This window comes from Lynx canadensis, chromosome F1 (assembly GCF_007474595.2).
Source record: "Lynx canadensis isolate LIC74 chromosome F1, mLynCan4.pri.v2, whole genome shotgun sequence".
Classification (NCBI taxonomy): domain Eukaryota; kingdom Metazoa; phylum Chordata; class Mammalia; order Carnivora; family Felidae; genus Lynx; species Lynx canadensis.
The window spans coordinates 15,835,878-15,860,134 of record NC_044319.2 but is presented as its reverse complement, the minus strand read 5'-3'; the positions used below and the strand labels follow the sequence as shown (position 1 = coordinate 15,860,134).

The following is a 24,257-nucleotide window of genomic DNA, read 5'->3' as shown; positions in this document are numbered from 1 at the left end:
CCATTAAAAGGGATAAAAAACCCCACCCCACTCCCACTAACTCTTCTTAGTCTCTGAAGTTTAGATAGTTTATTTAACATTTCTATATCTACATTTGACCCTTGAACCATGCAGGCGTTAAGGGGCAGAACCCTGCCTCATGCAATCAAAAACCCATGTAATAACTTTTGACTCCCTGAAGACTTAACTGCTAATAGCCTACTGTTGACCAGAAGCCTTTACCAATAACATAAATAGTTGGTTAACACATTTTGTGTGTTATATGTATTATATGCTGTATTCTTACAATAAGGTAAGCTAGAGAAAAAATGTTATCAAAATCGCAAGAGAAAATGTATTTACAGAACTGTACTTATGGAAACAAATTTTTATGAGTGGACCTTTGCCATTCAAGCTTGTATTGTTCAAGGGCCAACTTTATTTAGAAATTATGGTCTCTGGCTAAGAAAAAGAAACTTAAATTTAGCTCTTTGGGAAATCCTCAAGAGTTTTTTTGGGTGGGTTACTTATTTTGTTTTGCTTTGTTGCAGTAAGTCTCAGGATTTTCACATACTGAGATGAATATACAAGTTGCTCTCTATTTAAAATATGTGCTAAATGAATTAATGTGTTCTGAAATTCTCAGTTTTTACTAAACTTTGCATTTTCAGGAGCCTCCTTATAGCCGGCTTCCTCCTCCTCCTCAGCCCCATCCTAGTCTAGATGAGCTACATCGCAGACGAAAGGAAATAATGGCCCAGCTAGAGGAAAGGAAGGTTATCTCTCCACCTCCTTTTGCACCTTCACCGACATTGCCTCCTGCCTTTCATCAAGAGGAGGTAAGCACATTATTTTTAGTCCCATTTATCAATTTTTCCTCCATCATTGGTTTGCTGTATGTCTTGTTTAAGTAATCTTGGCTGTTTCCAAGATGATGAAGATATTTTCCTGTGTTTTCTTCTAAAAGGTTTATTATTTTATTTTACAATTACATCTGTAATCCATCTAGAATTGATTCTTGTTACTGTGTTAGGGGTGAAGATCCATTTTTCCCCTGTAGGATATGTCCTTTACCTAGCACCATTTAATGAAAGGCCATCTTTTCCCTAGTGCTCTGCAGTCATCGTTATCATAATCAGGTCACCTTTGTCATAGTTGGATAACTGTAAAAGATTCTGGACACTCTTCTGTTTCATTGATCTATTTCCTCTGTCTTTGTAGTCATACCACATTGTATTAGTATAGTTTTATAATATGTCTTAATATGTGGTGATGTAGTTCCAGTTTTGTTATTCTTCAATATTACCTTTGCTGTTCTTAGTCCTTGCAATTTCCAAACACATTTTAGAATCAGCATGTTGATGTTCACAAAAGTATCTGCTGCAGTTTTTATTAGGATTACATCGAATCTCTGGATCTGTGCTGTCCAGTACGGTAAACACTAGCCACATGTTACTAATGAGTACTTAAAATAATATAGCTAGTCCAGATTCAATTGTACTGTAAACGTAAAATATACACTGGGCCTGAGACTTAGTATGCCCCAGGAGTAAAACATTTCATTAATATATTTCTTTTTAAAAAATTTTTTTTTTCAACGTTTATTTATTTTTGGGACAGAGAGAGACAGAGCATGAACGGGGGAGGGGCAGAGAGAGAGGGAGACACAGAATCCGAAACAGGCTCCAGGCTCCGAGCCATCAGCCCAGAGCCTGACGCGGGGCTCGAACTCACGGACCGCGAGATCGTGACCTGGCTGAAGTCGGACGCTTAACCGACTGCGCCACCCAGGCGCCCCTCATTAATATATTTTTTAATTCCATGTTAAAATGATAATACTTCGGATGTATTAGATTAAATAGAATATATTAGCAAAAGTAATTTCACCTGTTTCTTTTTTTCGTGTGACTGCTAGAAAATTTTTACGTTAATATATGGGGGTCTCATTTTATTTCCATTGGACATTGTTGTTTTAGATTGGTTTAGGGAGAAGTGACATCTTTCGAATATTGAGTCTGCAAGAACATTATATATCCACCACTTAACTTGGATCTTTAATCTCTTTCAGAAATGTCATAAATCATAGTTTTCAGTGTCTTGCACATCTTTAATTAAACTTATTCCTAGATAACTGATGTATATATTTTTTTAATGCTTATTTTTTGAGAGAGAGAGACAGAATGTGAGCAGGGGAGGGGCAAAGAGAGAGGGAGACAACAGAATCCGAAGCAGGCTCCAGGCTCTGAGCTGTCCACACAGTGCCCGATGCGGGGCTTGAACTCACAAGCTGTGAGATCATGACCTGAGCCGAAGTCAGACACTTAACCAACTGAGCCACCCAGGCACCCCGATAACTGAGATTTTTTTTTAATTAATGGAATTCTTCTTGAAATTTCATTTTGTTACTAATACAGAGAAATTAAATAGATTTTTCTGTATTGACCCTTGTATTCAGCAGTGTTGCCGAGTTTCCATGTTGATTCTAGCATATATTAGTGGACTCTTTTGGATTTTCCATACACACAATCAAATCCTCTGTGAATAATGACCATTTGACTTTCTCCTTCTCAATTCTTAGGTCTCTTCTTTTTCTTAACCTTGTGCTAGCTAGATCTTCCACTATAATGTTGGTTGAATAAAAGGAATGACAACAAGTAGTCTTATTTCTAGTCGTTGAGTAAATAGAGCTTTTAATAATTTACCATTATTATGTTTGCTGTAGGTTTTTTGGTAGATAATCTTTATCAAATTAATGAAATTCCTCTCTATTCTTGTTGTTAGACTTTTAATAAGTAAGATGCATCAAGGATTTATTTAACTGAGTAATCAGGAAAATAGGATGGTGAAATTGATCAAGAGAAAAAGAAAGACAGGTTAATACAGTAATGTGAAAGGCAGGAAAAAAACCCTGAAAGTTGCTAGAATAAACTGGTTAATGTACTACAGGGCTCCAAAGCATAATCTTGGGGATTATCTTTGTGTTTCTGTAGGACACTGGTGATTGTTAATCATGAATGAATGTTGTCTTATGATCTTTTTAATATCTACATGGTCTTTGGTGGTGTTCATTTTCCACTTACAATATCGGTGGTAATTTTTTTTCTTGGTCAGTCTTCCTAGGGATTTATCAAATTTTTCTTTTTTTTTTTTTTTTTTTTTCCCCAAAAAGCCAGCTTTTGCTTTGTTGATCTCATTTATTTATTTTGGTTTATTGATTGTATGCACTGCCTCAACAGTGTGTGTAAGTGTTGTTTTGGTTTTTTTTTTAAGTCAAATAGGTTTTCTCAGCAGGGTTGCAGTTGATATTACGTAAGGAAAATGTCTTACATCCTTTATGTATAGAATTATGATTCTAAACAGGTTTACTGTCTGACAGATTATGAATAATAACAATGAAAACTGAAAAGTGAAGTGCATCACATTGCATATAGTAAGCAGTAATCTTTTGGGTCTGTGAACGTGGTCTACTAAATAACAGTTGTTTAGTTACCCAGCTTTTCTATCTAAACACTTTAGATGAATTTTCCATAATAAAGTAGGTTAATTAGTAAAATCATAACATCTTCTATTAATAATGTAACTTCATTTGTAAGTATAAACATTACAGAGAGAGAGCATGAGTGGGGGAGAGGGGCAGAGGGAGAGAGAAAGAATCTTAAGCAGGCTCCATGAGCCAAAATCAAGAGTCGGACATGGGGCGCCTGGGTGGCTCAGCGGGTCAGTGTCCAACTTCGGCTCAGGTCATGATCTTGCACAGTTGGTGGGTTCAAGCCACACGTCAGGCTCTGTTTTGACACCTGAGAACCTGGAACCTGCTTTGGATTTTGTGTCTCCCTCTCTGTCTGCCCCTTCCCCGCTCACACACTCTCTCTCTCTCTCTCTCTCTCTCTCAAAAATAAGTAAACCAAAAAAAAAAATTCGGACGGTCAACCACTGAGCCAGCCAGGTGCCCCAACATTACATTTTTTCAAACATTGTATTTTAGAGTCCTCCTAGAACCTAGTTAGGCCATACTATTTTATCAGCAATATGACACTGCAAAAAGTAAGCTAATTTTGGAATCGAAGATAATTTATCTTTGAAGTTAAGCTGTGTCACTCCATGAGATCTTTTGTAAATTACTTAGCCTCCCTAAACTCTGAAGCTCCGGTTTCTCCATTTATAAACCAAACATAATAAAGCCTACTTCATAGTGATGTGGGAAAGATTAAGTAAGACATAAGGCCTCTGGCACATATCCAGCATTCAATAAATAATAACTTTTTTTTATTTCTAATAAAAATTAGGACCCTCACTATTAAGGAACTTTATTTAGAATTATTTTAGTTACTGTTATCTGATTATATTCTTATATTATTTGTTTGATTATAAACTACATATAATTGTACTAAATTAGTACATTATAAAAATGCATAACATAGAGAAATTTCTCCAAAGTCCCATAGTCTATATCACTGTAAATTTATTATACATTTCAACTTTCTAAATATATTTCAGCTTTTATGTGCACGAACTAATGTATTGTTTTTTAATAGGATCATTTAGTACTATATTCTGAGGTTTTGTTTGCATCTTAACTTTTTTTTTTTCCTTTTACTTAACCAATTATCTTGGATGTCTTTCTTTGTCAGGTATAAACTTATCTCATTCTTTTTAACAGCTGTATAATACATTAGGGCGGGGCGGGGGTAAGCTCTTCTTAGTAGGTCATATCAAGATATGAAAACAAGCTATTGTATTGGTGCCTCAGTGGGTTGAGCACCTAACTCTTGATTTCAGCTCAGGTCATGATCCCAGGGTTGTGGGATCAAGCTCCTCGTTGGGCTTTGTGCTGAATGTGGAGCCTGCTTAAGATTGTCTTCTCTCTCAGATGTGGTGTGTGGTGTGTGGTGTGTGTGTGTACGTGCGCACACACACACACACAATGGAGTATTACTCGGCAATCAAAAAGAACGAAATTTTGCCATTTGCAACTACATGGATGGAACTAGAGGGTATTATGCTAAGCAAAATTAGTCAGAGAAAGACAAACATCATATGACCTCACTCATATGAGGAATTTAAGACACAGAACAGATGAACACAAGGAAGGGAAGCAAAAATAATATAAAAACAGGGAGGGGGACAAAACATAAGAGACTCTTAAATATGGAGAACTGAGAGAGGGTAATTAGAGGGGGTTGTGGGAGGGGGATGGGCTAAATGGGTAAGGGGCATTAAGGAATCTACTCCTGAAATCATTGTTGCACTATATGCTAACTGACTTGGATGTAAATAAAAAAATAAAAGAAAATAAATAAATAAATTAAAAAAAAGATTCTCTTCTTTCTCCTTCTGCCCCTTTCCCCTGCTTGCATGCATGCACACGCTCTATCTCAAAAAAATAATAAAGCAAATTTTTTTTTAAAAAAGCTAGCTATGTGAAGTTTGCATTTGGAGGAGAACTAAAGGAGACAGAGAAGCCAAAAAAATTGTTTTAAATATAGGTAGGACAAAAAGTTTATAGACAATAGAAACAGGAGTTATCATTGAAAATGAATAATATTTATAAACAGCAAGACCCTCTGTAAGTACAGAAAACCAATAATGATGACTCAGAAAAGAGATCTTTATTTTAGATAGGGGGAGGCATAAAGCCACTTACATATACCAAGAGCCCCTGTATTCTCAGTATATCACTGTATATATATTTATGATAACACGAAAGCAGTATTAAAGTCCTAAAAATTTTTTTTAATGTTTATTTATTTTTGAGACAGAGAGAGACAGAGCATGAACAGGGGAGGGTCAGAGAGAGAGGAAGACACAGACTGTAAAGCAGGCTCCAGGCTCTGAGCTGTCAGCACAGAGCCCAACACGGGGCTTGAACTCACAAACTGTGAGATCATGACCTGAGCCGAAGTCAGAAGCTCAATCAACTGAGCCACTCAGGCGCCCCAACAGTATAGTTCTAGTCACCTATGTTCTCACGGACTTGAGGAATATTGGAGATAGTACATGTAAAGGCACTTTGTAAAACATAAATGTGAATGTTGTGATTTTAGTAAATCACATTAGACTTAGAATAGCTATTCTTTTATTGTATAATTTCAGAACTCATGTTGAGAAAATCTAGTATCTTATCCTTTTCACTTCGCAGAATCAGCCTAAGGACCAGAATTTATTTTTTTAAATTTTTAAGTTTATTTATTTTGAGAGAGAGCAAGCACGAGCAGGGGAGATGGGGAGGGGATTAGAGAACGAGTCCTGAGCAGGCTCCCCACTGTCAGCGCAGAGCCTGATGCGGGGCTTGAACCCACGAACTGTGAAATCATGATCAGAGCCAAGACCAAAAGTCAGACACATAACTGACTGAGCCACCCAGGTGCTCCCAGAATTTATTTAAAATGTGAATTAGGGGCACTTGGGTGGCTCAGTCAGTTAAGCGTCTGACTCCAGCTTAAGTCATGATCTTGTGGTTCATGGGTTCGAGCCCTACGTAGGCTCTCTGCTGTCAGCTCAGAGCCGGCTTCAGATCCTCTGTCCCCCACTTTCTCTCCAAAGTAACTACACATTTTTGAAAATACATGAATTAGTGCTGTTAAAGAGATTTCTGTAAAAGTTACTGTATCATCATGCACTACACAGTGCCTTCTCAGTTATGTTTCAAGTAGTTTTTCATGTTCTTGATTATCTGGAATGTTACTGAAAGAAACATTGAGGAGTGTCTGGCAAAACTAGGGCCAGGTATGTATTAGCTTAAATGTTGATTTCCATCCGATGAAGAAGAGGATAAGCAAACCTCCTCCAGTCCTGGCTTGATTCCTTAAAGGATATTGAGATACTTGTTTTTGACCCTCTGCTAACAAAGAGTAAAAACTAAACATCTTTCTCCACCTATTTTATATTTTTCAGAGTCTATAAAAATCTTCTGCTCTGACACAAATCAAATAACCCATCACTGTTTTGCTCTAGCATGGTGTTCTAGGAAATTCCTGCTTTCTCTGTGTTGTTACTTATAAAGACTTATTTCCTATGTGTGTATTTTTTTCCATCTGTAGTTTCTGGACGAAGACTTGAAAGTAGCTGGGAAATACAAAGGAAATGATTATAGCCAGTATTCTCCCTGGTCATGTGATACCATCGGCTCTTACATTGGCACCAAAGATGCAAAACCCAAAGATGTTGTGGCAGCGGGGAGTGTGGAAATGATGGTATGTGTAGTAACTAAGCCGTAGTTAATGCAAATCAGGATACACCAAATATGTCTGTGTAGTTAATAGTGTAGACACAAATAACTGAGCTTTACTTAAGAATTGCAAGGCCATATTCTATATTATGTGATTGAATTAGGTTTAAACTATAGGGGTTTTATGTTTGTTTTTTCAGGTATAAAAATTAATCTATTGCACATCTGGATAGACAAAAGAGAGCATTTAGTATATTTCTGTGCAGCCAACAATGAACCCAACAACTGTTCAGAAACAAAATTAAATTATCTTGCATAATTAATCAGGATCTTGGATTTCTTGTCTAAATAAATTATAACTCTCTTAAAACTCTGAAGTTTAAACAACAAAGTTGAATCTAGTGAACAATAGTATTTGAGTCAGAATTGCAGCTAATAAGCTTCGAGTGGACTGTGGTATATTGAAATGTGTTATACTTCTATTTTAATTTTTAATAAAAAATAATGTAACAACAGTATGTCTAATGCCCAAGCTTAACATACATAACTATCTGAATTGCTTCTTTATTTTTTAAAGAAATAAAACTTTATAGAAATAGTGAGATCTTCCTGAATACACCTCCCTAATCTCCTTTTACTTCCTTCCCTCTTCCCTGGAGGTAACCTTTATCCTGATTTGAAAGTTACTCATTTCATGGATACTTTCATACTATTCCTAAACAGTTTTGTATGTTTACAGACCTTATATTAATATATATGTCAGCTTGCATTTTCATTCAATTTTTGTTTTTGAAATGTATCCAAATTTATAGGTCAAGTTCATTCATTTTAACTTTTTATCAAATACCATTGTCTGGTAACTGGTATCATACAGTAAATATATATGCAAATCATTATTTGTTCCTTTTCCTGTTGATGGACATTTAGGCTAATTTTGATCTTTTACCGTACTGTTAAGTGTTACAATGAACATTTTTGTGTATTTCCTTGTGTACATACATTAGTTATGCTTAGAAGTGGTATTGCTATGTTGAAAGGTATGTCTGGGCTCATACTCTTAAACCATGTGCCCCTAATTAACCTAACAGAAGTTGCCTAGGATATTATACAGGTTTTCATAGACAAATACTTGTCCAACTGGTTAAGAGACCAATTCTTAGTAATAGAAAAGTAAGACTTGGATGTTAATATCATAAATGAATGAAATGATATACATAGCATAAATATGATTAGATGCCAGCCAAAAAAGAGAGGAAGAAAGGCATTGGGTGGGGGTGGGACAGAAATTTTGAATCTTTTTATTTTTCTGTGGTGGGATTAAGGAAACATTATTTAGAAAACATCCTCTCTAGGGGCGCCGGGGTGGCTCAGTCGCTTGAGCATCCGACTTTGGCTCAGGTCATGATCCCATGGCTGGTGGGTTCAAGCCCCGCGTCAGGCTCTGTGATGACAGCCTGGAACCTGCTTCAGATTCTGTCTATCTCTGCTCCTCCCCTGCTTGCGCGCGCGCGCTCTCTCTCTCTCTCTCTCTCTCAAAAATAAATAAGCATTAAAAAGATAAAAAGAAAACATCCTCTCTAAGAACAAGAGTGAGATGAGGTGGAGATAGATGGGAACCCTTGCTTTGTACCTGGCTTTCAGAAATAGTTATTATATTAAAGTAATAAAATTAGCAAAATAAAACTCATTTCCTTAAATCACTAAAGAATAAAAATGTTTGTCAGCCTAACCTAGATGTGATTGAAAATCTCCTAAATGGTAAAAGACAGTGTTTTTCAAGTGTGTATAAATTACCTTGGAGTCTAATTAGAGCCGATTAAACTGCAGGTCCTAAATCGCTAATACTGGGGTGGGATCTGAGACTCTGCGTTTCTAATGAGTTCCCATGTGTTGCTGCTGCTGCTGCTGTTGGTCCTCGAACTGTAGTTTGAATAGCAAAGATCTAGCAGTTGAATTTCCGTTTCAGTTTATCTTGGTAATTCCTTCTTTCTAACTGGAATCCCTTTGAAACATCTGTTGTTGACACTTAAATTTTTAAGTGGTGGTTTTCTAACTATTGAGTTTTGAAATTGGGTCGTCATGGGCCTTTTTTTTTTAAAGAAATGAGTTTGAATAACTATAAATGTGAGAGTACATTACATATAGTAAGAGGCAAATATTTATCATAAAATTCTATCTATATATTAGAATGTGTATATGTACTGAGTCATGATGTAAAATATATTTCTTATTGTGGGGAGTGAGCAAAGGTTTAAAAAGCAGTGTTTACTATGACAAGCAAAGTACTTTAGTCCTACCAGTAAGAAAGTTATACTTTTTTTTTTTTTTAACCTTATCACATATCTGGAAGAAGTAATGTTAGAGATCTAAGTGTGGGGTGGATTTCTCATTTTACTTTTTATCAGAACGTGGAGAGTAAAGGAATGAGAGACCAGCGACTGGATCTTCAAAGAAGAGCAGCAGAAACCAGTGATGATGACCTTATCCCTTTCGGAGACCGACCAACCGTTTCTCGGTTTGGTGCCATCTCTCGAACCTCCAAAACAATATATCAGGGTGCTGGTCCAATGCAGGCTATGGCACCTCAGGGAGCTCCCACAAAACCGATGAACATCTCAGGTAAGAATCATAGTTAAACTGATTTAGGGGCTTCATATTCATGACTTTCAGCACCATCCCAACTCCCTACTTTCAGCACTGATCCCTACGATCAGTGCTGTCCGTAATCTTCCAAGACACTAGTCTTTTAAACTTTTCCATGGAATTATCCCTGCAGAAAGTAATTATAACTAGAGAATTCTAAGGGTACAGATGAGCAGGTCTGGTATGTGAAGATTGCCGTTGTTGTTGTTGTTGATTAGCTTCATTGCTATTATTAAAATAATACATTTTCATTTTTAAACATTGAAAACAGTTACAAGCACTGATATCGTTCAGTGGGGGAAAAAGACATCAGTACCCTCTCGTCACATTGGTAGACATCTTTCCAGAGAGCTGTGTACACAAAATGCCTATGCCTTCTAGATTATAGCTACCTTAAAAGAATCAAACCTCTGAATTGCATCATACCGCACTACATTATTCTCTTGTAGATTATAGTCCATATGGAACCCACAGTGGCTGGGGAGGTTCTCCATATTCACCTCATCAAAACATACCTTCTCAGGGACACTTCAGTGAGAGGTATGAGTCATTCTTTTTGCTTCTACAAACGTTTAAAATTATTCAGCTTTTCTTATTTGTTTTACTTGTCAGTAGTTTTTATTTATTTACTTACTTACTCATTTATTTATTTTTAAATGCTCATTTTTGAGAGAGAGCATGACCAGGGGAGGAGCAGAGAGAGAGGATCCAAAGCATGCTCTGTGCTGACAGCACAGAGCCTGATGCGGGGCTCAAACTCACGAGCTGCAAGATGATGACCTGAACCAAAATCGGACATTCAATCGACTGAGCCACCCAGGCGCCCTGTCAATAATTTTTATATTTTTCATAGTGAAGTAACAGATTTTTATGTCAGAACAGTAGTAGACCAAACCTAGGGGGCTTGTTTGTTTGTTTTCTCTCTTTTAATTTTTTTTTCAATTGAAATACAGTTGACACAAAATGTTACGTTAGTTCAATAATATATTTTTAATAAAATTTAAAATTTATTCCACCCTTTCTTTTCCCATACAAGGGACAGAATGTCCATGTCAGAAGTAGCCAGTCATGGAAAACCCCTTCCATCTGCTGAGCGGGAACAGCTACGACTAGAATTGCAGCAACTAAACCATCAAATTAGTCAGCAGACCCAGCTACGAGGCTTAGAGGTACCAGACCACAGATATTTTTTCATTCCAGTTTTTGAAGGGTTCTCAAAGAGGTTTTAAAAGAAAGAACTTTTGAGGTACTCTGAACATAAAAACTTAAGGTCTCTTTCTTGAAGAGTTAGTATAGGTGTCCATTCTTCAAAGAATTTAAATACTTAAGACTTCAGTGTGGGACAGTGGGAAATTTAGAATTTCTATTCCATGAGAATAGAAAACAGGCCATCTAAAACTTCCCAACAGGAACTTATGTTCCCTGATGGCACATTTAAGGTATACAGTTTTTATCAACAAATGCCTTTAGCTTTACATTTGTTTTTATTTTTTAATTTATTAAAAAAATTTTTTTAGATGTTCATTTAACTTTTGAGAGAGACACAGAGCGTGAGCAGGGGAGGGGAGAGCGAGAAGGAGACACAGATCAGAAGCAGGCTCCAGACTCCAAGCTGTCAGCACAGAGCCTGATTCACGGCTCGAACTCACGAACCACGAGATCATGACCTGAACCGACGTCGGACACTCAACCGACTGAGCCACCCAGGCGCCCCTAATTTATTTTTTTAAATGCTTATTTTGAGAGAGAGAGAGAGAGAGAGAGAGAGAGAGAGAGAGAGGGCACGTGGGCACATGGGCACATGCATGTTCAACCAGGGAGGGGCAGGTAGAGAGAAAGGGAGAAAGAGAATCCCAAGCAGGCTCTGAGCTGTCAGCACAGACAGACCCCAATGCGGAGCTTGATCCTATGAACTGTGAGATCATGATCTGAGCTGAAATCAAGAGTCAGATGCTTAACCATCTGAGCCACCCAGGTGCCCCAACATTTGTTTTTAATTTCTCATATTAATTTAAAAAAAAAATTCTGATTTCCTTTAATCCTCAGCATTTATGTACAAATATTTAAAAAGTAGAAGCTTAGTGGGGCGCCTGGTTGGTCAGACAGTTACGTGTCCAGCTCTTGGTTTCAACTTAGGTCATGATCTCATGGTTCGTGGGTTCCAGCCCCATGTTGGGTTCTGTACTGACGGTGTGAAGCCTGTTTGGGATTCTCTGTCTCTACCCATCCCCCACTTGCGCTCTCATTCTCTTTCTCTCTCTCAAAATAAATAAACTTAAAAAAAAAAAAAGTAGAAGCTTAGAACTTGGACTTAAGCATAGCCTCTGTATAACAATTGTATCTTTCATTAATAGAGTTTTTTCAGTTTTAAGTTGACATTTATCCTACTTGACCCTTACAGTATCTCTTGATAGGTCGGTTAGGGCAAGTGGTACAGTCCCCCCTCTTCTGGTTGAAAGATACGAGTTTCACAGAGGTTGAAATATGAACCCAAGTCTTCATATCCAGTATTCTTTCTACCATGCTGCTTGACACTTAGAGAAAAAAATTGCTGAAAACAAAGAATTTTAAAAATCCTTTTAAGTGCCATATAAAGAAGACTAGGTTTTGTTAATATTACCCTTTGCATGAGAGCATAATCTTTGAATTTAGTAAACTGAAGACTATATTCTGAAGACTGTATTCTGATAAATACATTTTCCCCATCTGGAGAGAAAAATAACTGTTAGAATATTAGTCTTTTGTTTCTACCAAGATCTTTAATAAGTAAGGCGTCTCCTTAGAAATTAAAAAAAAAATTTAGGGGGAAATAAATTTTTAACTAATTCTATCTTAGACTCTCTTATTACCAAGACCAACAGGAGATTTTTTTTTTTTTTTTTTTTTTGGAACACATGTCTGGCTTGTGCTCTTATATAAGCAATAAGGTTTAGAATTTTTTTTAACTGTGTAATACTCATTTTCTGTCTTCATTTGCCATTGTTTTCTTTACATTGGTCCAGAACTTCTTGCTAATTCCTATTGTAAAAAAAGAGAATGCTGTGTTTATGTTTATCATCTTTAGTTGATTAACTTTTTTAAAGATTCAGACCATTAACTCTGTAAAGTGTTATTCCTTATCCTGATAATTTATGGCTTTTTGTCTTAATTGAAATTTGTAGACCAGTTTTCTGTTCCAAAAGAGTATCGGCAGCATTTGGAAGCTTGCCACATGTTTAACTCATTATGGTTAAAAATCCTTGCCATTACTGAGGTTTCACAGAAATAAATTGCAGGATTTACTTCAGAAAATTCCATTTAAAAAAGGGGGAAAGATGTACATTTATACTTGACTTCTCTTTCAAATATTCTTTACTAAGTTTAAGTCCCCTATTTTTTCATTTTAAATTCAGATGGTACTCAAAGAGATAGTGCCTTACCATTGCATCATTTTTATTGCAAATATCTTAGTGAAAGGTATTTGAGGCAATGTTCTGGATTGGGCCTGGTCATTCTGTGCATGGTGTGAAATGTGTTGAGTTGTGTATGTGCTTGGCTTTATGCACTAGGCTGTTAGTAACAGGCTGGTGTTGCAGAGGGAGGTGAACACCCTGGCAGGCCAGTCCCAGCCACCACCACCACCACCTCCAAAATGGCCTGGAATGATTTCAAGTGAGCAGTTGAGCTTGGAACTGCACCAGGTGGAAAGGGAAATCGGGAAGAGAACCCGGGAACTGAGTATGGTGAGTGTTACGGTGGGAAAGGGTGGGGCCGGCTGGAGGGGCGGGGGTGTGACCAGAGAGCCTCTGTGTAGTGCTGTCCCAGAACTCAAGCCTCTAGGCTCATCACCCCAGGGCACTCCAGTGAAGGATTAATACTCTGAATAAGTCTTATGAAGATGGGATGCCTCCTGGTTTTATTCATTCCTCTCATTCCCTTTTGGTTTGAGTATATTCTTTGTCTTAGGATTCTGCATTATGAAAAAACTTTCAGGGAAAAAGGTAGTTAATTGGAGGTTATTAAATTTCTGTTAAACATACTGACTAGGGAATCCGAGGGGTTGGTGTTTATGATTTTGCAATACCATTATGTTATAAAAATATGTATTCGCAAAAAAACATTCAGTTTTTATAGCCCTTTAGTTACTGCAGACCTGTTTTTTGTTATGAATGAAATACAGTCTACACATTCCTTCTTGAGGAGTTCTATCCATGGATGTGTTTGAGGTTTGCTTCCTAGCGCACCAATACTGATTTTAGTAAATTGTCGAACCGTCCCCCCAGGTTGCATGGGTAATTATTGACTTTTGTTGCATAGTTTTCACATTCCTTCTAAGCAGATGAATAGGTGTTTTATTTTTCTGCTTTCAATAAGTATATTATAGGTAGTTATTATATTTTGGCTTATCTTTTCTAAGGCATCAGGTTTTCTCATTTCAGGCATTTTCCCCCTTGTTTTCTAGCTTTTTTAGTGAGTAGATGTACTCTGTTGTTAGGTATGTCTCTCAGACTGCCTGTTCCTTTGGTCATTTTATAAAGATTGAATATGATTTATGGATCATCAGTTTATATTATCTATATTTGATCTTCTTTCATTGGCATTATAAAATATAAGGTAATTAAATTTACTTCCTTCTTTTTCCAAGGAGAACCAGTGTTCTCTGGACATGAAAGGCAAATTGAATACAAGTAAGCAAGCAGAAAATGGACAACCAGAACCACAAAGTAAGGTTCCAGCTGAGGACCTTACATTGACATTCAGGTAAAGAAAGGGACATTTTCCGTAGTCTTATATTATTCAGTCCTGACAGAAGTGCTCTCATAAATATGATTTTAAAATGTCATTATTCTGTATACATTGAGAAAAGAATATTTTTGTAGAAGTTTAGTTATAAAACTTATTCTTACTTATTTTTATGAGTTTTAAAACTTATTTTAGAACAGATCAAAAATTAAATTTTCTGTTAATACCTAACAAATGAATTTTTCTGTTCCCATTTCCTTCTTTCTCCTGTATTATAATTTACTTAAAACCAACGTTCACATTTTGGTGTATACCTTTCCGGTCCTTTTAAAGCATGTGGATATTTAGCTTCTTTCAAATCCACCTTCCACCCTGTCCCTCCCTCCCTTTTTAATGTTTATTTATTTTGAGAGAGAGAGAACCAGCATGGGGGAGAGGCAGAGAGAGAGAGAGAGAGAGAGAGAGAGAGAGAGAGAGAGAGAATCTCAAGCAGGCTCCATGCTGTCAGCACAGAGCCCAACGCGGGGCTTGAAACCACGAACTGTGAGATCATGACCTGAACCAAAACCAAGAGTGAGAAGGCTGAACCGACTGAGACCCCCAGGCGCCTCTCCTTCGGGTATTTTGGGGGCATTTGCTGCATAGTCCTGAGTTGTCTTCCTGGTGAGAATAGAATAATCATTTCTAATCCCTGTTGCTTTCAAGCTTTGGTTTTAGCTATTTAAGTCCATGCATTGCCCTGGGTTCAAGATAATTTCTTATACTAGTAAGCCTGCTGAAGCAGGAGTCAGTACTTTTTCTTAAAGTCCAGATAGTAAATATTTAAAATTTTGAGTCTTATAGTATATGTGGAAACTCTCAGCTCTGCCATTGTAGTGTGAAAGCAGCCACAGACCATACGTGAACAAATGGGCGGGTTGGGTTTCAGTAAAACTGTACTTAGAGGAACAGGCAGGTGGTTAGCCTTAGTTTGTCAGCCCCTGTACTAAAGCATGATATGGAGCTGTAAAAGTTTAAAAGCTAGTTGCATATTTTTCCATACTATTAAAAGAAAGGCCCTATTGGGGCACCTGGGTGGTTCAGTCTTAGTTAAGCTTCTGACTTCAGCTCGGGTCATGATCTCGCAGTTCGTGTGTTTGAGCCCCGCGTCAGGCTCTGTGCTGACAGCTCAGAGCCTGAAGCCTGCTTCGGATTCTGTGTCTCCCTCTCTCTCTGCCCCTCCCCTGCTCGCGCTCTGTCCCTCTCTCTCTCAAAAATAAATAAACATTAAAAAAATTTTAAAAAAAGGAAAGGCCCTGTTGATTTTATTCTACTAATCATTTTTGTCTCTCTCCTTAAAATTCTAACTTTTTTTTTTTAATGTTAACAGTGATGTACCAAATGGATCAGCTTTGACACAAGAGAATATCAGCCTCCTGTCAAACAAGACCAGCTCTCTGAACCTATCAGAGGACCCTGAGGGAGGAGGTGACAACAGTGACTCCCAGAGATCGGGAGTTACTCCCAGTTCTGCTCCCTAAATGATGAAGAATCCTGCTTTTATCTTCTGCTCCTGATCAATTTGTGGGGTAGGGTAGGGAGAACAGATAACTTCTAAACATTTTCTCTGAGAGTGGTCAGAGAAATCCAGGAAAAGTACCGGAGGCAATGTGCACAAACACCACTACTAAAAACAAACCCTGCACATAGTTCACATTAATGCATTTTTTAATTTAAAAAAAAAAGAAAAAGAAAAAGAAAATTAGCAGTATCTGCAAGCAATTCAGATTAAATTTGTTTTTGTTCTGTGAATGAACTTTATTTTAATAACTTTGGACGCCTTGGATCCAGGGCTTAAAAAAAAAAAGAAGATATTATATATACACTCTGTTTGATTAATTGTATGATCTTAATGAAGTAGGTTTTTCTTGTATTTTGGTATTATTACATACCCAGTGTATAATTCCTGACCCCCAATCCTTTCCAGCTTTGACAACCCCATAAATTAAAACACACAGAAAGCACCGGCCTGTCTGAGAATTCTGTGGTGCTTGAGAAACAAAGAGACAGTAGTAGACTACTTATTAGAAAATGTGCAGCAAACCAACTCTTCCAAGAGCCATTACTTGAAAGTCATAATTTTCTTTCCCTAGCTTGATGTGTGTTTTTTCATATGGCACTAAAACTTTCTGTTGTTCAGGAGGGTTTTGTTTCTATTTCAACTTTCCAGAGAGATAATTACCAATTAATTTTTGAAGTCCTTTTCCACATAATGGATCCTTGCATTCTCTTAATCAGAAAGCCAGGCCAGTGTTTTAGAATGATTAGATTTAAATGGAGATTGTTTTAAGAATGAACTGTAATTTATTAGTCCTGGGAGATACATGATTGGTATATTACCTGTATGGAGCTGCTGGTTAGAAATTCGGACCTGTGCTTTTTCAAATTTTAAACTTCTGCTAAAATCCTAGAGTGTTAAAAACAATTATAATAGGAAAATCAAGCATGTTTTAAAACCACAACACTTGAACTGAAAATGAACAGTCACATTATTTCAGTGGATGTTTTTGTTTTGTTTTACTGTCAAAACCCAAAAGTGTAAAATAAAATAAAAGTCCCTGGCTTTCAAATAGATATGGCAAGGACAGACTGCCAGGATCTTAAGGATGGTTTATGAATTGACTAGCTGTTGCTGTTCAGTATCCTTAGCACCAGTAGGTAATAAGTACCTAAAAGTCAGTTTTCAGAGACTTGACTTTACAATAGTGATGAGATTCTTTATGAAATTATTTAGTTCTGCTGCACATATTCTGATGCCATGTGTCTATACTGAACTAAAACCCTATAAAACATGTTTTGTGGGGATTATTTGATACAGTCACCCTCCCCATCCCTGTTTGCCTGATTTTTAAAAAGTTCCCTTCTGGATTATACTACTAAAACAGAAAGCACTGGTTATGTAATAAGTTACTGCATTGCTTTGGTTGGGTAAAAGCAAGAGTTTGTATTTTTCTTGTTTCTTATTTTCTTAACCCTTAACTCCTGCTGAGGTCATAACAACCTCAGTGTAAGCTCTGTGTCCATCATACTGTTAACTGAAACAAATGGGGGAGGGGGGGAGGGAAATACAGTCCTGCCATTGCCTACCAGTAGGAGAGTCCAAACAGAACACTCTTTTGAGTAGCAATTATTTAATTTGCCCAGTCAAGGCACCGTGTTTATATACTATTTCACATTGAATTTGATTATGCCCTACAGACCTGGCTGGTCAAGGATTTGATATACACATATTGGCTTGGGATTCGAGCTTTCTTTTTTATTTAAATAAAAATTTATATATATTATATATATATATACATATATACATAGCTATATCTGTATATATATTGGGTATGTTTTAAGGATTTTTTCGCATGAGCGCAGCTGTTGCGATAAAATGACTGATTGGGAGGTAGAAGCACTGAATGAAGATGAGGCATTTCTGCATTTGATATCCATAGTTTCCTTTAAAAAAAAATACACTTGCTTTTTTTGCTTTTTTGTTTGTTTTCTCTTTTGCTTAAAACCCTCTTACACATAAGTGCTTATTTTTTGGGAGAAGGAGAGAAACTGTGCGTGTCTGACAGAGTCCCAAGATTTTTCATTTCTTTGTATAACCATAAAAGGCAACATTCTTGGCCTCCAACCTTCTGTAGGCAGATTTGGGCAGGTTGTATTTCTCCTTTGGACATGTTAGATAATTCCTAAGTTTTAGAAGCAGTTGGTTTATTTGGAACTCAGTGAGTCTGGCACTGGAAGGGAATTTATGAGTATTGATTTTGTTGAGGTTCAGAATAAAAGTAAAAGTCCATTTTGGGTATCCATTGAAACATTTCATAACCCAACTTCTGTTCTTGTTTTTATATCCTTCAGATATACTCCTTGCTTTCACCATTTTGATTTTGTAAGCTAGGCAGGAATAGGCATTAACTTATATAGTATTCCTGCTCTGAATAAAACCTGAGAAGCCACTGTTTTCAGTTGACTCAAAATCATCTCTTTCACTTTTTAAGGTAATTTCATTGGGGGGGTGGGGGGCTTTGGGGGCCAGGGCAGAGACCTTAAATTGTAGCCTTAATTCTAGCTGCACCTCAGGAAGGGCCCCGCACACTCTGGAGGAAATCTGGTTGGGTAGAAAGGCAGAAGAATGATCCCCTGCCCCATTGTGCCTATGACTTACCTGTTTTAAATTGGTCATTCTGCCTTATCTCATGGAAATTCTTAAAACTTTCCTGGTGTTCACAAACAGTTTTAGGAATTAAATAAAACCTCCAAAGTTTAGATTTTTTTTTCTTTTCCTTTTCTCTGTGAAACACTTTGTGATAATGATGAGCCTGTAAGGGTATGTGGCCTATTTGGGCAAAACTGCTGGACTTTTTAACTGCTTTTTTGTCAAAACCTGCAAAAGGCACTGATTTTTTTTGGCTTATTTTAAAATGTCTGCCTTTAGAGAGAGTAAAGAGATTAAATGAGTCAGATAGAAATACAGTTTTTATGCTTTCTACTTATTAAAATATTAATTTCTTCTGGAAATGACTTTTATTTGCTTTTCACTGAATTCAGAAGCAAGACTCTGACATCTCAGACAAACATGAGCAATTCTGAAAAGGTTAAGGTAGGAGTATAATAAGCATTGTGTTCACTCTTGTTTAGATTACAAAACTAGGATCTTAATTTTTTTAAAACCAGGATATTATTATAGCTAGGAATATAAAAGTACTTTGACTTATTTTTTTTCAAGGTATCTCTGGAAAAGCGTAGAACTAAGAATAAGTTATCTACATGCAGTTTCCTAACTTATATGTAGTTATTTTGCCTTACTTATAGATATTGTCACAAGTCCAATAGCCGCCCTGTCTTGGGTAATTTACAGAAGCTGAAGTGACCAAAGATCCATTCTTTGTTACTTTTGTAATCAAAAGAACAGTTAATTATAGCATAGGTTTCTAGTAATAGTATTCACATAAGACACTATTTCTAATGCCAGCTACAAATATTCACCTACTCAGAATGTATACAAAATTATTTGGTATGGCATTAATGTGGCTGATTCCCTTCTCTCATCTTATTTCCCTTCCCTTCTCCTGGTCTTTCCCTTGTATTTATTCTTTTGCCTAAAAGACATAGAATTGATATGATTCTCATTTGCTACCATGAATATGTAACTCCATCAGACTTTCCATAGGTCTTTAGGGTTGGAGCTCAAGGGTTTTTTTTTCCTGGCCCTTTTCTATCTTGCAAATTCCCCCTTGACTTACCCACTGCCCTCCCCAATCTGCAACAGTGACAGTTTGCTGCCTCAAAACAGAGCATTCAAATGAATTCGCTTAGCCAATAACTTCTGTGAAGTTGCCTTTTCTAATGGTGTTATTACTCAGTGATGCACAAATGTGGTATTTGCCCTACTGGTAGGCAAACAAAGGTCTGGTTAAGAATGGTAACCTGCTGTTTTCTTTAAAGGAGAGCCAAAGACTTGTGCTTTACTCTGTTTTGGTTTGGGGGGATATAGCCATTTTGATTGTGAAACTTTTAGTATTTGTGAGTTGATTGTACTGTTAAGTAGATTTATCTAAGTTAACTGTTAAAGGTAGCTGGCCTTATAAAATGTAAAAGTAATGAAAATTCATCAGTTTCTCTAAACCAGTGAATGTCATCTTTTACAATATTGTGTATAAGCGGTCCCCCTGTTTTTTGAGATTATCTTGTCATTGTAGCATCTTGTGTGTTTTGGCTTTTCACTTGTGTCTGAAGGACAATCTGTATCACTATGGTCACGCTGTGGGACTGGGTAAAAAAATTCATGAGCATGTGACTGGTGAGAAATAAACTATAGTCACTGCATGTGAGATTATATTCAGATTTGGAGAAACACAGATTCTTTTCACTAAAAAGTATTTGATTGCTATTAAATCCAAGTGGTGATAGATAGGGATCTTACCATCTTTTTTCCACTTTCTTTCTGCTCATTTTAAAGAATTGAGTAAAGGTTTCATATGTAAAATCTACCTGTAAAAAAGTACCTGTAATGACCTATATTTTATTAAAAAGAAAGACCTGGTTACGTTTTAAGAGAAATTAATAATCTGCCTGGAAATTAACTACAGCCTTTACTTAGATTTATACCCTGAAAGAGCCTGATTGTGTTTATTTTTTAGTTGGTGATACATGGTTATAGTGTGGCAAGATGATCTATTCCCGGAAAAATCAGCCTGTCCTTAAAAATTTTAGCAACTAAACTAAAGCAAATTTCCCTTCCGACATTAGGGAGTGGACACATAAGCAGTTTGCTGGTGTTATCGCTTTACTTGTATTGCTGTTCCTTCTTCATACTGTTCTACCTTGGACAACTATGACTTTTCTGTTTATTTGTTGCTTCAGCTCAGCTTTATGAAATTTTCCTGCTGAAATTACTTATGGGGAGTTATAGGTGAATTGCAGTTAATATATTTTTTAATTCTTAATTCAACTTTTCTGAGCCATTTGAAAAAGAAAGCTGTTTTTGGCAAGGTACTATTATAGTAAATGCCAACTTAAGATTTGGGTTTTAAAATTTTATTGCTTTGACTGCTAAAGATGTTTTCATATATAAAAGATTCTAATTTGATAAGTAATACTAGTTATAATGTTAATAAAGAATAGGACACTGCCACCACCAGGAAGAAGTTACACCTTTTAATAATAAATGTGTTCCCAATAGGTGGATTTTCAATACTGCACTGAACAAAGTAGGTAAAGAGTCCTTTGAAATCCTATTGTGGTAAAAGGACTTAACCTCACCACTGGAATCCTTGTTTTCAGAGCCTCCCAATTTTCAGCCGAACACTGAATTTCCTTTAAATTTGTTTCCTGAACAAAACATCCCTAGAGTAATAACCTTTATTTTCACAAGAAAATAAGACACAATAACCCAAGAGACAGAAGTTAAACCTCAATATAATACTGTGCCCAAAAATGTGTATGTAGAAAAGTAAAATCCTGTGGAGTTAGTCTATCTACTAGATAAGGTGACTTATTTTCTCGTATTGAGGTCTCTCTGTTTCTGGTTGTTTCTGTTTTGTTTTGTTGTCTTTAACGCTTAGGCAGACAGAGCTCACAAGTCTTTGGCATCCTCTTTAGCTTGTACGCTCAGAGTCATCTTATAACTGGAAACTGTCAGGCAGGCCCTGCTCCCACCCCAGCCACTGCATAAAAGGGCCAAGGAAAGGATGGGACGAACTATTGGATAATTGGTTGCCTGCTTGTTGCTGGTCTTTGGTTTGGGGGTTTTTTGCCTGTTTTTTTTTTAAATCACCATTTATTAGTGTAATCTCTCTTCAGTGATTGGCTGCCATTCTTACAATAATATCTAAACAACTCTGTAAAATATTCCTCTAATTTAAGGTATTTTAAGCTTTTCTTTGTCATTTTTACATCCTCTGTTCCCCTAAGGCACTGTCCTGAGAGCTATATTTTCCAGGTGTGTAGTTGCCTGCATTTTCTTTATCACCCCCTCCAGACCTCCCACACACACTCCCACCCCCTCATCCTTTCTCCTCTTCTCACCTTCTGGAAATGAAAGGAACTTGGGTGGCGGGGGATTTTTTTTTTTTTTTTTTTTTTTTCATTTTATTCACTGATCCAGGGGCTTCGTTGCTTACTTTATGATGATGTGACTTTTTGGAACAAGAGCAATGGAAAAAGTGAATTAAGATGATGAACAAAATCTTTTACCCACTTAAGCATTTTCCAGTTGTGAGATTCCTCTTTTTGTGTGCTCTCTTTCCCTTGTAACCCCTGCTACCCTTTTCCCCTAACTATGGTCAATTTGGTCTTTAGGCTCATACCAGTCTCCCCGAGACATTCTGCAGTCATTATCACCTTTTTGGGTGGATTTTATTTTGTTTTATTTTGTTTTTGTTTGTTTGTCTTTTTTTAAATAACTTTGTAACATTGATGCATATTTGCTTGGGATAGAGCTTGTGTAATTTACCAATCGTATTGATTGTATGTGATTGTGCCCTGCAGAGGTATATTTAACAAGACAAGAATAATCTAGATTAATAAAGGAGCCCATGAGATTTGAGTCAGGTTATAAATGACTATGAAATCAGTTTTGGATAGTGAGACTTTATATCTCCTGTTCGTATAAATCAGTGCTAGACAAAATACCATTTTTTAAAAGTTCTCTTGCATTCCTGTTTTTTTCCTTGCCTCAGCTCCCTGTTTTTTCTTGCCCGCCTCCACCTACCTGTTCAGAAATAAAAATATTGAGTCTTAAAATGACAGCTGATTTTTAAATTGGTAATGTTTGTGAAATTTAACTTTTTCCAAATGTTTTCAACTTTTTTTTTAAGTGAAGATAAATGGGTTGGAATTTCACAAGCTATGAATAATCCTTTAGCGTCTAGCAAACTGTGAAATCTTATTTGAAGACTTTATCTCTTGAAAGTTCTTTTGGAATAGGAAAAAGAACCCTGTTTGAAATGGACCATTTTCTTCTCTTTTTAATGTGTTTATATTTCCAGTTTTTAAAGAGCCTTCAAAACAAGTGAGGTGGAAATCCAGAGTAGTAGGAAGATGTTTAGGGCAGCAGAAATCTGGGTCTGAACAAGTACATGTTCATTTGTTGGGTCTTTAAGAGGATTAGGGCCATCTTTTTCAATTTTGTATTATTTGTGTGCATGTTGTTTATATCAAAGATGCCACATTTTGTTAAAACGCTGTTTCCTTTCTTTATAACCTTGGAAACTGACTCAGCCTCATGTTGCTCCTGAGTAGTATTAAAAGCTCCCATGAGATGCAGATAAAAGGGTTATTTTAACAAGTAGAAGGAGGTGATTCACCTTTTGGTTTGTAAATACATGAAAATGTCTACAAGGTCTTTATCTGCTTTCTGTCAGCATTTATATTAAATGATAAATTAATGAGGAGAAACGTGTAGTCTTTTTTGTAAATGAGTCTGTGCCATTTTCTTCTAACCTTGGGATTATCACACCTTTTAAATATTTTTTTAACATGAAGAATAATTATGTAACACGCACAAGTAAACGCATACGTGCAGTAGCCAATTTTGTAGAGGTACCACAGAAATTAGTCCAACCTTAATGATTATTTTTGAGAGAGAGCACAAGCAGGGGAGGGACGGGGGAAACAGAGGATTCAAAGCAGGCTCTGCAGTGACCACGGTGAGCTTGATGTGGGGCTTGAACTCACAAACTGTGAGATCATGACCTGAGCCAAAGTCAGGCATCCCAGTAAATGTCTTTTTTTTTTCTTTTAATATTAATTTTTTTGTAAACGTCCATACTTTAAGAGAAGAATACTACTCATGACCAGTGAAGGTTATTTACTCCTCCTACTAACAATTAGCAATTAGGTGTCCTTTGTTTGGTACCATACTTGACCTCAAAGGAAGGAACCGTAGTAAAAAAAAAAGTTCAGGGGTATGAAGGATGGTAACTACTGCAGCCATCCTTGAATGTTACAAAATCTAGAGAGAGAATTCCAGGACCAGCCCTGCCATCTTACCATTTACCTAGGCCTACCCTCCCCACAAGCAATTTTCTGACCCCTTACACTGAGACTCACGTAGATTAACAGGAGTTTGTTTTTTGTATGTATTAGCACGTCATTTACAGTATCCAGCTAATCTGTAATGATCAGTTAGTAAATCCTACTTTCCAACATGGTGGCCCATTGAGTACTTAATAATATGTCCAATACTGAGAAGATAATGCTGCCTTTATCC

General features: G+C 36.7%; 1 protein-coding gene across 3 annotated transcripts in view; it reads left to right on the top strand.

The window, feature by feature from the left end:
• The window catches only part of RC3H1 (ring finger and CCCH-type domains 1), an 86,728-nt gene extending 63,289 nt beyond the window's left edge, over positions 1 to 23,439 (top strand). For 2 of the 3 annotated variants that reach the window (XM_030303250.1, XM_030303251.1), the window contains exons 13-20: positions 651 to 818; positions 7,020 to 7,172; positions 9,553 to 9,766; positions 10,240 to 10,330; positions 10,827 to 10,959; positions 13,339 to 13,512; positions 14,415 to 14,530; positions 15,882 to 23,439. In XM_030303250.1, the coding sequence (XP_030159110.1) occupies positions 651 to 818; positions 7,020 to 7,172; positions 9,553 to 9,766; positions 10,240 to 10,330; positions 10,827 to 10,959; positions 13,339 to 13,512; positions 14,415 to 14,530; positions 15,882 to 16,032 (1,200 nt within the window). In that variant the 3' untranslated portion in view covers positions 16,033 to 23,439. The remainder of the gene's footprint in view (positions 1 to 650; positions 819 to 7,019; positions 7,173 to 9,552; positions 9,767 to 10,239; positions 10,331 to 10,826; positions 10,960 to 13,338; positions 13,513 to 14,414; positions 14,531 to 15,881) is intronic. The other variant, XM_030303252.1, reaches the window with a different exon arrangement.
• Positions 23,440 to 24,257: the final 818 nt, after the last annotated feature.